Here is a 14299-nt window from a genome sequence, read left to right as displayed (position 1 = left end):
CCCACTGTTCCCCCGGGCACCGAAGACGTGGATGTCGATTAAGGCGGCCCCCCGCACCTCTGATTCAGAGGGGTTGGGTAAAATGTGGAAGACACATTTCAGTTGAAGGCATTCAGTTGTACAACTGACTAGGTATCCCCCCCTTCCCTTAATTGTAAATAACAGCATTGACTGTACTGAAAACAAAAGCAACAATATGCACTATTAGAGAGAAGTCATTCTTTGTCCTGTATATCTGAATGGGTCTGAGCGATCGTGAACAGTACAGCGTGGCTGCCTGCACTAGCTGTTGTTCCATGACCAGATAGGTCTAAGCCTGTCCCTGGTCAGATAATGGTTTCATATGCACGTATGATGTCAGGTCATCAGAAATGAAAGCATAAGAGTAGAATAGTGCAGAAGTCTTCTAGAACAATCCTGTACAGTATGCAGTAAAACATCCAATCATTGGGTTTTATTTTATAGATATTTTATACTTACACTAAGTACATATGTTCACATATTTGTGCATCTCATAGGATCTGCAATGTATGCATTTATATTACTGTATTTCATTGTATGAATTGCCAATAAGTAATTTTCCATGTATAAAATGTTAAGTTAACAAATGAAATGTCAAGGTATTTATACGGATTACAGATATTGTAACTTTATTGAAGACAGATACTGTGATTATGGCACATCAGCCACGTTTATACCTGGTTCTAATTTGTGTCCTTTGTCCTTATCATGTCCACATTCTGATTGTGCCCACATTTTTAGACGATTAAAAGACGCATTGTGAACTGATTTTGATCAGATCTTATAAGTGTAAACAGGCAAGATCAGGACAAGATCCGGATGAAGGACACGTTAGCAGCAGGTATAAACGGGGCTAGAGAAGGTGACCACTGTATAGTAACTGCATGTATAGGCTATGATATTTATTTTATTAACAAGTTAAGGTTTACAATATTTATCTAATTTGTTGATAACCTGAACTGGTTTCCCTCAGTCCCTCAAAAGCCCACCAATAGTACTGCAACCCTCAAACCAAAGAAAAGGTTTTCCTAAGAAAATGACATGAACAGATCAGGTTCAGAATATAAAGATGAAAAACAAACAAACATTCACTGACGACAACACCTCACTCTTATAAAGATGTGGAATAACTGAATAGTTATTATGATTCCATTGTCTATTCTCACTTCTGTCATATCTCTCTCCACAAATCAATAAACAGAGAAAGGCACTCTGTTCATCTAGAACAGGGGTTCTCAAGTACTATTCGAGTAGGTCCTGTCACACAAATGTCATAGGTGGCAAAGGTCCGGATTGATATTGTCATTTATCGACTTAGTAAACCCCCACAACCCATGCAACCCCAAACTGTTAAAAAAACTATTGTTGCAGAGAATTAGCAGTTCTAAAGTTCATTTCCTGCAATTCTACACATTATGTCATGAAGCAAAGGGAAAAGGTTGCCATTTTAAAGCTAATTTATTCAATTCTACACATTATGCCATGAAGCAAAAGGAAAAGGTTGCCATTTTAAAGCTAATTTATTCAATTCTACACATTATGCCATGAAGCAAAAGGAAAAGGTTGCCATTTTAAAGCTAATTTATTCAATTCTACACATTATGCCATGGAGCAAATGGAAAAGGTTGCCATTTTAAAGCTCATTTAACATTTTCCATGTCTTATTTGTGTTCATATGATACCAGTAGTCGAATCTCGACCAAATTCCTAATTGGTATTTTTTGGGAACCACAGTCCGTAATGTGTGGTCATGCGTCAAAGGACATCGGTAAATGGCAGTTGGTCCAGAACAAAGCAGCACGTATCGCACTTAGATGTAAACGGAGGGAAAGTGTCAGTAACATGCATGTCAGTCTCTCCTGGCTAAAAGTAGAGGAGAGATTGACTGCATCACCATTGGTCTTTGTGTGTGAGGTGTTGATGGTACCAAACTGTCTGTTCAAGCAGTTGGCACACAGTCCGGACACCCATCGGTACAACACAAGACATGCAACCAGAGGTCTCTTCACAGTCCCCAGGTCCAGAACAGGCTGGGAAACGCAGTATTAAATAGAGCCATGACTACATGACTACCATTTCAACCAAGTTAATGTGGCATATTTCCTGAAACTGATTTTGTATTTTAAAACTGGATATAAACTAGCATATTTCAAAAAGCTATTTGACATGTGTGATCGAAATCCATCGATCTCCTTCAGAATGTACAGTCCCATAAAAAGTAACTAGTAAATGGTACTATACAGAAAGTTGATTCACAACCCTTGCATTCCACCTACAAGCCTGAGATATTAAAACAGCCTAATACTCCCTTCCCGCAGTACAAACATAGTACAACACATACAGTGCATCTGGAAAGCATTCAGACCCCTGGACTTTTCCCACATTTTGTTACGTTACAGCCTTATTCTAAAATGGATTAAATTGTTTCCCCCCGTCATCAATCTACACACAATACCCCATAATTGCAAAGCAAAAACAGGTTTTTAGAAAATGTTGCTAATTTGTATATATATAAATATATATGAAAAGCTGAAATATAACATTTACATAAGTATTCAGGCCCTTTACTCAATACTTTGTTGAAGCACCTTTGGCAACGATTACAGCCTTGAGTCTTCTTGGGTATGACGCTAGAAGCTTGGCACACCTGTATTTGGGGAGTTRCTCCCATTCTTCTCTGCAGATCCTCTCAAGGATGGGGAGCGTCACTGCACAGATATTGTCAGGTCTCTCCAGAGATGTTCTATCGGATTCAAGTCCGGGCTCTGGCTGGGCAACTCAAGGACATTCAGTGACCTGTCCCGAAGCCACTCCTGCGTTGTCTTGGCTGTGTGCTTAGGGTCGTTGTTCAGTTGGAAGGTGAGCCTTCGCCCCAGTCTGAGGTCCTGAGCACTCTGGAGCTGGTTTTCATAACGGATCTCCCTGTACTTTGCTTCGTTCATCTTTCCCTCGATCCGGACAAGTCTCCCAGTCCCTGCACAGAAAAACATCCTCACAGCATGATGCTGCCACCACCATGCTTCACTGTAGGGATGGTGCCATGTTTCCTCTAGATGTGACGCTTGGCATTCAGGCCAAAGAGTTTCATAAGACCAGAAAATCTTGTTTCTCATGGCCTGAGAGTCTTTAGGTGTTTTTGGCAAACTCCTAGTGGGCGGTCATGCCTTTTACTGAGGAGTGGCATCTGTTTGGCCACTCTACCATAAAGACCTGATGGGTGGAGTACTGCAGAGATGATTGTACTTCCGGAAGTTTCTCCCATCTCCACAGAAGAACTCTGGAGCTCTGTCAGAGTGACCATCAGGTTCTTGGTCACCTCCCTGACCAAGGCCCTTCACCCTGATTGCTCAGTTTGGCCGGGCGGTCAGTTCTATGAAGAGTCTTGGTGGTTCCAAACTTCTTCCATTTAAGAATGATGGAGGCCACTGTATTCTTGGGGACCTTCAATGCCGCAGACATGTTTTGGTACCCTTCCCCAGATCTGTGCCTTGACACAATCCTGTCTCGGAGCTCTACGGACAATTACTTTGACCTGCACTGTCAACTGTGGAACCTTATATAGACAGGTGTGTGCCTTTCCAATCAAGTTTTGAGAAATATCTCAAGGATGATCAATGGCAACAGGATGCACCGGAGATTAATTTTGAGTCTCATAGCAAAGGGTCTGAATACTTATGTAAATAAGGTATATCTGTTTTTATTTGTAATATATTTGCAAAACTATCTAAAAAACAGTTTTTGCATTGTCATTATGGGGTATTGTGTATAGATTGATGAGGAATCATTTTTATTTCATCCATTTTAGAATAAGGCTGTAATCCAACAAAATGTGGACAAAGTCGAGGGGTCTGAATACTTTCCAAATACACTGTATGCTAATGTAGTCTTCACAGGAGGAGACTGTGATTGTGTCAGTCATGGTTCAACAAGCATTCAGAATCAAGATTACACTCTGATGTGCAACACTAGGCACACCATGCTCCTTTCCTTGACATACCGCACAACTTCAAACATGGCAGGTCAATTTCTAACTATAATCACTGTGCAAAAATATCAAAGTCTATGGTACGTGTATGTACTCTGTCCTCCCCATAAAAACATCATGATCAATAATGTAATGACTTACTTGGCAGGTTTATATATCTCCTACACTGTAATACTGTTTACAGGACAAGGTTCAATAATAATCTGTGATGTCAGGCCGCCACACCATATGAAGTGATAGATTTAACATTTCCTGTCAGGCCTGTCTGTCTCTGTTAAAGGGCAGGGAGGGACAAAGTCAGGGTGTGACTCCAATAGTGGTTTAGATCAACTCTCTGGATCAGAGATTCGGTTTACGTCCAATAACATCCACTTTTCTCTCTGTGAAATATTTCTGTGCAGGTCATGCCCCCCTCCCCCCTTAAAAAACAGGTATTGCTACATCAAAGTTTCTCAACTGGTCCCTGAAACAGAATAAAACAAATATATGTTTTTCAAAACACAAGTCAACAAACCACCTGTTGGTCACTAACCACAGTCCCAGCTGGAGCAAAACCTTTGAATTATCAACATGTACAGTCCCCTCTCCACCTCCTATCAGCAGCCACAGCCCCAGCCTTCTCCGCCCATGTCTTTGCTGTTGAGTTTGAAGCTTTCCGTCACATTCTCGTTGAACATGGGTCCCCCATGGCGCAGGATGAGCTCGGCGGCCATCTTGTTAAAGGCCTCATCCACGTTGGAGGCGTCTTTAGCCGACGTCTCAATGGCCGTCAGGAAGTCCAGCTGGTGGGCCATGGTCTGGGCATCTTCTAACGACACCTCACGCTGATCCACCAGGTCAGACTTATTCCCTGAGGAGAGAGAGGAGAGAGAGAAGAAAAGAGGACCGAGCAGAGGGAGGACAGGTGAGGAGAGGTGAGGGGGGAGAGGGGAGAGGACAGGTGGGACAGTAGGGGAGAGGACAGGTGAGGAGAGGACGGGTTAAGAGGTGAGGGGAAGAGGAGCAGGGGTGAGGAAGAGAGGGGGTGAGGTGAAGGGGAGAGGGGGTGAGGTGAAGAGGTGAGGAAGAGGTGAGAAATAGAGGTGAGGAAGGGGTGGTGAGGAAGGGGTGGTGAGGACAGGTAGGGAGAGGAGAGGTGAGGAAGAGGAGAGATGGGAGAGGACAGGTGGTTGAAAGGAGGACAGGTATGGATAGGGGAGAAGTGAGGAGAGGACAGGTGAGATGAGAGGACAGGTAAGGGGAGGGGAGAGGAGGAGTGGTGAGGAGAGGTGAAGGGTCCAGGTAAGGGGAGAGGAGGAGAGATGAAGGGTCCAGGTAAGGGGAGAGGAGGAGAGGTGAAGGGTCCAGGTAAGGGGAGAGGTGAAGGGTCCAGGTAAGGGGAGAGGAGGAGAGGTGAGGAGGAGAGTTGAGGAAAATGAGAGGTGGGAGGAGAGGAGGAGAGGTAAAGATGAGAGGACAGGAGGAGAGAGAGGTGAGAGTCGAGGTGAGGACACAATGGGGTATTTGGTATTTCTTCTATTATTCTTTTATTATTATTATATCTATTATTCTATTATAGATATAATATCTATTATTCTTTTATTAGGATCCCCATTAGCTGTTGCAGAGTCAATCAGTCCATATGGGCCAGTTAGTCAGCCAGCCAGTCCATAGGGACCAGTCACTGAGTCAACTTGTCAGTCCATAGGGGCCAGTCAGTCAGCCAGTCAGTCCATAGGGGGCCACTATGTCAGTTAGTCAGTCCAAAAGGGTCAGTCAGTCAGCCAGCCAGTCAATAGGGGCCAGTTAGTCAGCCAGCCAGTCAGTCCATAGGGGCGAGTCAGTCAGCCAGTCAGTCCATAGGGGCCACTACGTCAGTTAGTCAGTCAGCCAGCCAGTCAATAGGTGCCAGTCAGTCAATAGGTACCAGTCAGTCAGTCCATAGGGGCCAGTCAGTCCATAGGGGCCAGTCAGTCCATAGGGGCCAGTCAGTCAGTCCATATGGGCCAGTCAGTCAATAGGTGCCAGTCAGTCAGTCCATAGGGGCCAGTCAGTCCATAGGTGCCAGTCAGTCAATAGGTGCCAGTCAGTCAGTCCATAGGGGCCAGTCAGTCAATAGGTGCCAGTCAGTCAGCCCATAGGGGCCAGTCAGTCAATAGGTGCCAGTCAGTCAGTCCATAGGGGCCAGTCAGTCAATAGGTGCCAGTCAGTCAATAGGTGCCTGCCAGTCAATAGGTGCCTGCCAGTCAGCCCATAGGGACCAGTCAGTCAATAGGGGCCAGTCAGTCCATAGGGGCCAGTCAGTCAGTCCATAGGGGCCAGTCAGTCAGTCCATAGGGGCCAGTCAGTCCATAGGGGCCAGTCAGTCCATAGGGGCCAGTCAGTCAGCCAGTCAGTCCATAGCCTACATATCAATATATACACCCAAAACATCTAGGTCAAATAGAGGAGAGGCGTTGTGCCGTGAGATGTTGCTTTATCTGTTTTTAAAACAGAGTGATTTAAAACAGGGTGATTTATAAAGAGCAGGGATAAACATTATCAAGCATGTTACTGATGTAAGGTAGGTAATAAACTAACTAGTAACCCTTTATTAGGATAGTCCATCTGTAGATGCTCTACAGACCATCAGCAACATTTTAACTATCTACTAATCCTAAACTTAACCCTTAGCCTAACTTTAACCCTTATTCTAAACCTAACCCTTAGCCTAACTTTAACCCTTATTCTAAACCTAACCCTTAGCCTAACTTTAACCCTTATCCTAAACCTAACCCTTAGCCTAACNCCTAACTTTAACCCTTATCCTAAACCTAACCCTTAGCCTAACTTTAACCCTTATTCTAAACCTAACCCCAACTGTTCCCTAACTGTAAATCAATCATTCAGCTATCCATCAATCATCTATAGATGGACTATCCAGACTTTATAAAGTCTGACCCTAGTAACTAACTACTAACTAACTACTAACCGATGAGCAGGGGTACAATGTTTGACCCTAGTAACTAACTAACTACTAACTAACTACTAACCGATGAGCAGGGGTACAATGTTTGACCCTCCGTATTTCTTGACGTCCTCCATCCACTTGGGCACAGCCATGAAGGTTCCCCTCTTAGTGATGTCATAGGCAATGACGGCTCCGTTGGTGCTGCGGTAATAACTCTGGGTGATGGTCCTGAAACGTTCCTGGCCCGCAGTGTCCCAGATCTGCAGCTGGACAACAACATATACAACCCAGGGTTATCTCACAGAGTTAGCCCTAACCCAGGGTTAATCTCACAGAGTTAGCCCTATCCCAGGTTAATCTCAGAGTTAACCCTAACAGGTTCTCTCACAGAGTTATCACAGTTACCTGCCCCCTGAAGGACTGATAACCTCTCATATGTTCAGCTGTGTTCAGGCTACATATAACCTACTATATGACACGTTTGTCCTGATATTCAATCAATACAGCGATATTATCAGACAACAGAGGTTTGCTCTGTCTCTGCCTTATGGTACGTAGACTACTAGGCATGGTACATGTTGTTAGTGACAAGGTGGAATTTCATGTCAGTAGACAGACAGTTTTACAATATGTTACAGCAGCCTTACGTTTATTCTGTGCTTGTTTACATACATGACAGGAGCAGTCTTGAGAACAGCAAAAACAACCCTGTAATGGCATTTCAATGTTCCTCCAATACTGTTACAGTACCCTATTGGCAGTACCCTATTGGCAGTAGGCTTCCCCAGTGACTTTCCCCACGCACTGCAAGCCAGGGAAAAAATACATATTACAACCTTTGTGTTGTGATAACTGCGCTGTTTGTTCTATAACCTGTTAGTTAATATGCCTTGCCACTGTGATATATAGGCCTAAGGGCGAGACAAGAAGACACAGTGGCAGAATAAATTCAACCACACCTTTGTTTCATCACCAAACCAGAGAGCAACATCTCTCCAGTGAAGTCCACAAAGCATATTGCATGTAACAAACAGTTACATGCCCTACAGAATGGTCAATCAAGTTAATGTTTCTAACATTTTCAACCACTAAACAACTACTAATTTAGAAACCAGGAGAGTTAGGCAACCGCAAGTCACAAAGAAACCAGGAGTTAGGCTACCGCAAGTCACAAAGAAACCAGGAGCTGTTTCCACTATTCCAGCACCATTTCAACATCATCAAATCACCTATGCTTAGTCTAATACAGTGACAACTAAAAGATACCAAAAACAATATAGTCCAATCAAAATAAGCTAAATATGATGAGGCTCTTCATGGTTCTGATTACTGTGTGTGTGTTCGTGCAAGTAGAAAAAACATGTTGACTCACTCTACTTGTTGAGAAACGCCAATGCCATCCTCTCTTTCATGTGGCCAAAACGGTCTATGACTCTGTCATACAGTACACACTTTTAGTTTTTGTTGTCCTAGCCTACCTGGCTAAAATGCAGTGGTGGAAAAAGTACCCAATTGTCATACTTGAGTAAAGTATAGATACCTTAATAGAAAGTTACTCAAGTAAAAGTGAAAGTCAACCAGTAAAATAGTACCTGAGTAAAAGTCTAAAAGTATTTGGTTTTAAATATACTTAAGTATCAAAAGTAAAAGTATAAATCATTTCAAATTTCTTATATTAAGCAAAGGAGTCCGCACCATTTTCTTGTTTTGAATATTTACGGCTAGCCAGGGACACACTCCAACACTCAGACATTATTTACAAAAGATGCATTTATGTTTGAGTCCGCCAGAACATAGGCAGTAGGGATTACCACGTGTTCTCTTGATATGTGCATGAATTTCAACATGTTCCTGTTCTGCTTAGCATTTAAAATGTAACAAGTACTTTGGGTTGTCAGGGAAAATGTATGGAGTAAAAAGTACAATATTTTATTAAGGAATGTAGTGAAGTAAAAGTTATCAAAAATAAATAGTAAAGTACAGACCCCCAAAAACTACTTAAGTAGTACTTTACATATGGTTCCTTTCAAAACCCCCATTTCTCCTTATATGGTTCCTTTCGAAATGCCCTCTCCTTTCGACACCCCCAATTTTCCTGAGAGATGCACTGCACTGAGAGACGACATACACCACATGACCAAAAGTATGTGGACACCTGCTTGTGGAACATCCCATTCCAAAATCATGGCCATTAATATGGAGTTGGTTCCACCTTTGCTGCTATAACAGCCTCCACTCTTCTGGGAAGGCTTTCCACTAGATGTTGGAACATTGCTGCAGGGACTTGCTTCCATTCAGCCATAAGAGCATTAGTGAGGTCGGGCACTGATGTAGGGAGATTAGGCCTGGCTAACAGTCAGCGTTCCAATTCATCCCAAAGCTGTTCAATGGGGTTGAGGTCAGGGCTCTGTGCAGGCTAGTCAAGTTCTTCCACATCGATCTCGACAAACCATTTCTGTATGGACCTCGCTTTGTGCATGGGGGCATTGTCATGCTGCAACAGGAAAGGGCCTTCCCCAAACTATTGCCACAAAGTCGGAAGCACAGAATAGTCTAGAATGACATTGTGTGCTGTAGCATTAAGATATCCCTTCACTGGAACTAAGGGGCCCGAACCATGAAAAACAGCCACAGACCATTATTCCTCCTCCACCAAATTTTACAGTTGGAAGTATGCATTGAGGCAGCTAGCATTCTCCTGGCATCCGCCAAACCCAGATTCGTCCGTTGGACTGCCAGATGGTGAAGCGTGATTCATCACTCCTAAGAACACATTTCCATTTTATTTCACCTTTATTTAACCAGGTAGGCCAGTTGAGAACAAGTTCTCATTTACTACTGCGACCTGGCCAAGAATAAAGCAAAGCAGTTTGACACAAACAACACCACATGGAATAAACAAACATACAGACAATAACACAATAGAAGTCTATATACAGTGTGTGCAAATGAAGTAAGATTAGGGAGGTAGGGCAATAAATAGGCCATAGTGGTGAAATAATTACAATTTAGCATTAACACTGGAGTGATAGATGTGCAGAAGATGATGTGCAAGTAGAGATACTGGTGTGCAATTGCTCCTGAGTCCAATGACAGCGAGCTTTACACCACTCCAGCCGACGCTTGGCTGCTCGGCCATGGAAACCCATTTCATAAAGCTCCCGAAGAACAGTTCTTGTGCTGACGTTCCAAACTGCCTCTGGAAGSAACTCGGTAGTGAGTGTTGCAACCGAGGACAGACGATTTTTACACGCTTCAGCGGTCCCGTTCTGTGAGTTTGTGTGGCCTACCACTTTGCAGGCTGAGACGTTGTTGCTCCTAGACGTTTCCACTTCACAATAACAGCACTTACAGCAGGGAAGAAATTTGACAAACTGACTTGTTGGAAAGGTGGCATCCTATGGCGGTGCCACGTTGAAAGTCACTGAGCTCTTCAGTAAGGCCATTCTACTGTCAATGTTTGTCTATGTTGATTGCATGGCTGTGTGCTCGATTTTATACACCTGTCAGCAACTGGTGTGGCTGAAAAAGCAGAATCCACTCATTTGAAGGGGTGTCTACATACCGCTGTATATACAGTGGGTAGGTTGGCAGCATTGAGACCCTGAGGTATGACTGCTCTGATAGATAGTGGCAGAGCTAGACCCTATTGCAAATGCTCGCTGGCTTCCCTTGGATTCAATGCTATGTGCGGCAATAATGTCAGACAGCATCACTACACACACAGAGACATGCTGTTTCGCTCTCTCGGGTGGTTTCTCTGGTGAGGTGGTGTCCATTCAGCCTTTTGCGAATTGAAGGAAAATMATGAAACACAGAGTGACGAAATAAAATATTTTATGTATTTATTTTAGTGGTGGGGGGGGAAGCCTGACTTCCCTTGGCACCCATGAATACGCTCCACTGTCTATTGTTGACTTCGGTTAACAGTCACATAGGCTAGGGTATGGGAATTGATCAATTCACATCAGGCTGCTATAGCTACTAACCTTCACTCTCTTCCCTTGAATATCCATTGTCTTCATGGTAAAGTCCACTCCGATGGTATTTCCTTGTCTTTCCATGAAATTGCCAGACTTGAACCGTTGAACCACACAAGTTTTGCCAACACCTACATCTCCCACTAAAACTATTTTAAAAACAAAGTCATAGCTGTCATCCGTCTCCAGTAACGTTAATGACATTGTCGATGCGACTGGTGGCTGTTTCTTAGATAACTACAAAGTTATCGTCGATGTTACATGAGTGTTTTATAACAACGCTAGAATATTATCTGTTTACAATGCAAAACTGACGTGGAGAAAAGTCGGCACCGACGGAATTGCCAACGCGGAAGGCAAAAGTACAGTTTTAGGTATCCTTCAACCGCGCCTGAGTGTTTCAACATGGAATAGATAAGCGCTATTCTCATAGGAGTCCGTAGCATACAAGGTGGAGGACCGTCGCTAGGGTCCTAATAACAGCTGTTGTTTCAGATTTATTTGCTACGCATTCAAACAATTTACAATTGTAAAATGCAATCCATGCAAATGGTTCAAGATTAGGGTCAGATAATATTATAAAGCAATCTAGAATAAGGCTAATCTGGGTGTTTTAAAACCATTAAAAAGCATTTAAAATATATAATATAAGTAATTTGACATGTTTGGAGTTTTATTCAGCATTAATTTGAATTATGAAATCCCTAATCCAACACAATCATTATCATGGCATGTATTTTGAGTTATTGGACATGTGATGTTGTTAACATTAGGCCTATAGATGACAATTTGATTTAGATAACTTTTCAATTATAACATTGTGAGGCTTCTCCCAGCACTGTTTTGCCATGACAGCTGAGGTGTATTCATTCCGTCAATTTTGTTTCAAAACGTTTCTTAAACAGAAGCAAACGGGACGAAATGGGGAGGGACTAACCTGAATTTGCCTTAAGAACCAAACAGAAGCAAAAATAATGAAACGTGGCGGGATATACCTGAATTTGTCCAATAGAAAACTCTTGTTTGCGTTTTCCGTTGAAGTAAATGGTTTCTGTTGTAAAAAACGCTTTGCAACAGAATCGGCGTAATGATTACACCCCTGCGCCACAGATAGAACAACGAGCCTGATGTTTCACCAGATGTTTAAATGTAAAGCATCCGGTTGGCGTTTCCACTCACTACTAAATATGCTGATGAGAGGAAGCCCAGTGGCGGGCCGAACCCAACAGGCTGAACCCAATGAGGTAGGCTGACGGCGATGTCGGAGAGTCGGAAATGGCGGCGAGTAGTGCGAATGAAATTGAGGAAATGGGGAACAAGTTGGTGAAGCAACAGCTGTGATGGAATGTGAACAATATGGGTGTCAGTTCTGATGGAGAACAGGTTGGAGAGCAACATCTGTGATGGAATGTGAACAATATGGGTGTCAGTTCTGATGGAGAAAAGGTTGGAGAGCAACATCTGTGATGGAATGTGNAAAGGTTGGAGAGCAACATCTGTGATGGAATGTGACACGATCCTACCAGACAGGCTAAATAACTTCTATGCTCGATTCGAGGCAAGCAACACTGAAGCGTGCATGAGAGCATCAGCTCTTCCGGACGACTGTGTGATCACGCTCTCCGTAGCCGATCTGAGTAAGATCTTTAAACAGGTCAACATTCACAAGGCCGCAGGGCCAGACGGATTACCAGGACGTGTACTCCGAGCATGTGCCGACCAACTGGCAAATCAAATCAAATCAAACTTGATTTGTCACATGCGCAGTGTAGACTTTACCATGAAATGCTTACTTACAAGCCCTTAACCAACAGTGCAGTTCAAGAAGAGTTAAGAAAATATTGACCAAGTAGACTAAAATAAAAAGTAATAATAAAAGTAACACAATAAGAATAACAATAACGAGGCTATTTACAGGGGGCACCGGTACCGAGTCAGTGTGCGGGGGTACAGGTTAGTGGTAATTTGTACATGTAGGTAGGGGTGAAGTGACTATGCATAGATAATAAACAGCGAGTAGCAGCAGTGTGCAAAAGGGAGGGGGAGGGGTCAATGTAAATTGTCCAGTGGCGATTTTATTAATTGTTCAGCAGTCTTATGGCTTGGGGGTAGAAGCTGTTGAGGAGCCTTTTGGTCCTAGACTTGGCGCTCCGGTACCGCTTGCTGTGCGGTAGCAAAGAAAACAGTCTATAACTTGGATGACTGGAGTCTCTGCCAATTTTATGGGCTTTCCTCTGACACCACCTATTATATACAGTTGCTACTCAATGTGAAGGAAATAAAATATGTTTAGAATGGGACCTGTAGCTGCTCAATGTGAAGGAAATAAAATATGTTTAGAATGGGACCTGTAGCTGCTCAATGTGAAGGAATGTGGGAGAAATGTGAAGGTTAAGTGCTGTAATTGTGGGGGGAACATAAGTGCAGTATTTTGTGGATGCCAGGTGTAGAGAGAGGCTCAGAGATATAAAATGAGTCATGATGTATCGTATGCAGAGGCTGTAAAACTGATTGGTAGAACTACAGTATGGACTGATGGATCTTCCATGGCTGCTCCTGTAGTAAGTGGACCTGCTGTCAGACTGATGGATCTTATATTGCTGCTCCTGTAGTAAGTGGACCTGCTGTCAGACTGANGCTGCTCCTGTAGTAAGTGGACCTGCTGTCAGACTGATGGATCTTACATTGCTGCTCCTGTAGTAAGTGGACCTGCTGTCAGACTGATGGAGCTTCCATGGCTGCTCCTGTAGTAAGTGGACCTGCTGTCAGACTGATGGAGCTTCCATGGCTGCTCCTGTAGTAAGTGGACCTGCTGTCAGACTGATGGAAGCTTCCATGGCTGCTCCTGTAGTAAGTGGACTGCTGTCAGACTGGATGGCTTATATTGCTGCTCCTGTAGTAAGTGGACCTGCTGTCAGACTGATGGAGCTTCATGGCTGCTCCTGTAGTAAGTGGACCTGCTGTCAGACTGATGGATTTATATGCTGCTCCTGTAGTAAGTGGACCTGCTGTCAGACTGATGGAGCTTCCATGGCTGCTCCTGTGTAAGTGGACCTGCTGTCAGACTGATGGATCTTCCATGGCTGCTCCTGTAGTAAGTGGACCTGCTGTCAGACTGATGGAGTTCCATGGCTGCTCCTGTAGTAAGTGGACCACTGTCAGGACTAGTGCTTCTGATGGTCCTGGCATGGTTTGGAGGCTGTTCAGAAATCTGGTGCTCTGAATGTAGGCTGTCAAAGGAACTTTGATAATGAATAAGTTGACTTCATAGCCTTTATTGGTAAGGTTGTGGAAAGCAGAAATGCCAGGTTGAAGGTTATTGTGGAGACGGCAAAAGAGATATTGGGGTAACAGATGTTACTGTTGAAATGGTTGTTGACATGC

At 43.6% G+C, this 14299-nt stretch overlaps 1 protein-coding gene across 1 annotated transcript; it reads right to left on the bottom strand.

Moving 5' to 3' along the window:
* Window positions 1–434: 434 nt before the first annotated feature.
* On the bottom strand, window positions 435–11302 carry rab43 (RAB43, member RAS oncogene family). Its single transcript, XM_024136763.2, has 3 exons — window positions 10925–11302; window positions 7018–7201; window positions 435–4856 (listed from the first exon to the last, which is right to left on the bottom strand). The coding sequence occupies exons 1-3, from the start codon at window positions 11117–11119 to the stop codon at window positions 4603–4605; spliced, it is 633 nt and encodes a 210-aa protein (XP_023992531.1). The 5' UTR covers window positions 11120–11302; the 3' UTR covers window positions 435–4602.
* Window positions 11303–14299: the final 2997 nt, after the last annotated feature.

Source organism: Salvelinus sp. IW2-2015, unplaced genomic scaffold (assembly GCF_002910315.2).
Source record: "Salvelinus sp. IW2-2015 unplaced genomic scaffold, ASM291031v2 Un_scaffold1010, whole genome shotgun sequence".
Taxonomy (NCBI): domain Eukaryota; kingdom Metazoa; phylum Chordata; class Actinopteri; order Salmoniformes; family Salmonidae; genus Salvelinus; species Salvelinus sp. IW2-2015.
This window is presented reverse-complemented; position numbering and strand designations above follow the sequence as displayed.

Bases quoted from the DNA above. Each gene is read 5' to 3' on its own strand.
- rab43 (XM_024136763.2), bottom strand. From the start codon at position 11,119: ATGTCATTAACGTTACTGGAGACGGATGACAGCTATGACTTTGTTTTT. The intron at 7,202-10,924 runs GTTAGTAGCTAT...GTTGTTGTCCAG, and splicing joins TTCAAGGGAAGAGAGTGAAG to CTGCAGATCTGGGACACTGC. The intron at 4,857-7,017 runs GTTAGTAGTTAG...CTCTCTCCTCAG, and splicing joins CATTGTACCCCTGCTCATCG to GGAATAAGTCTGACCTGGTG.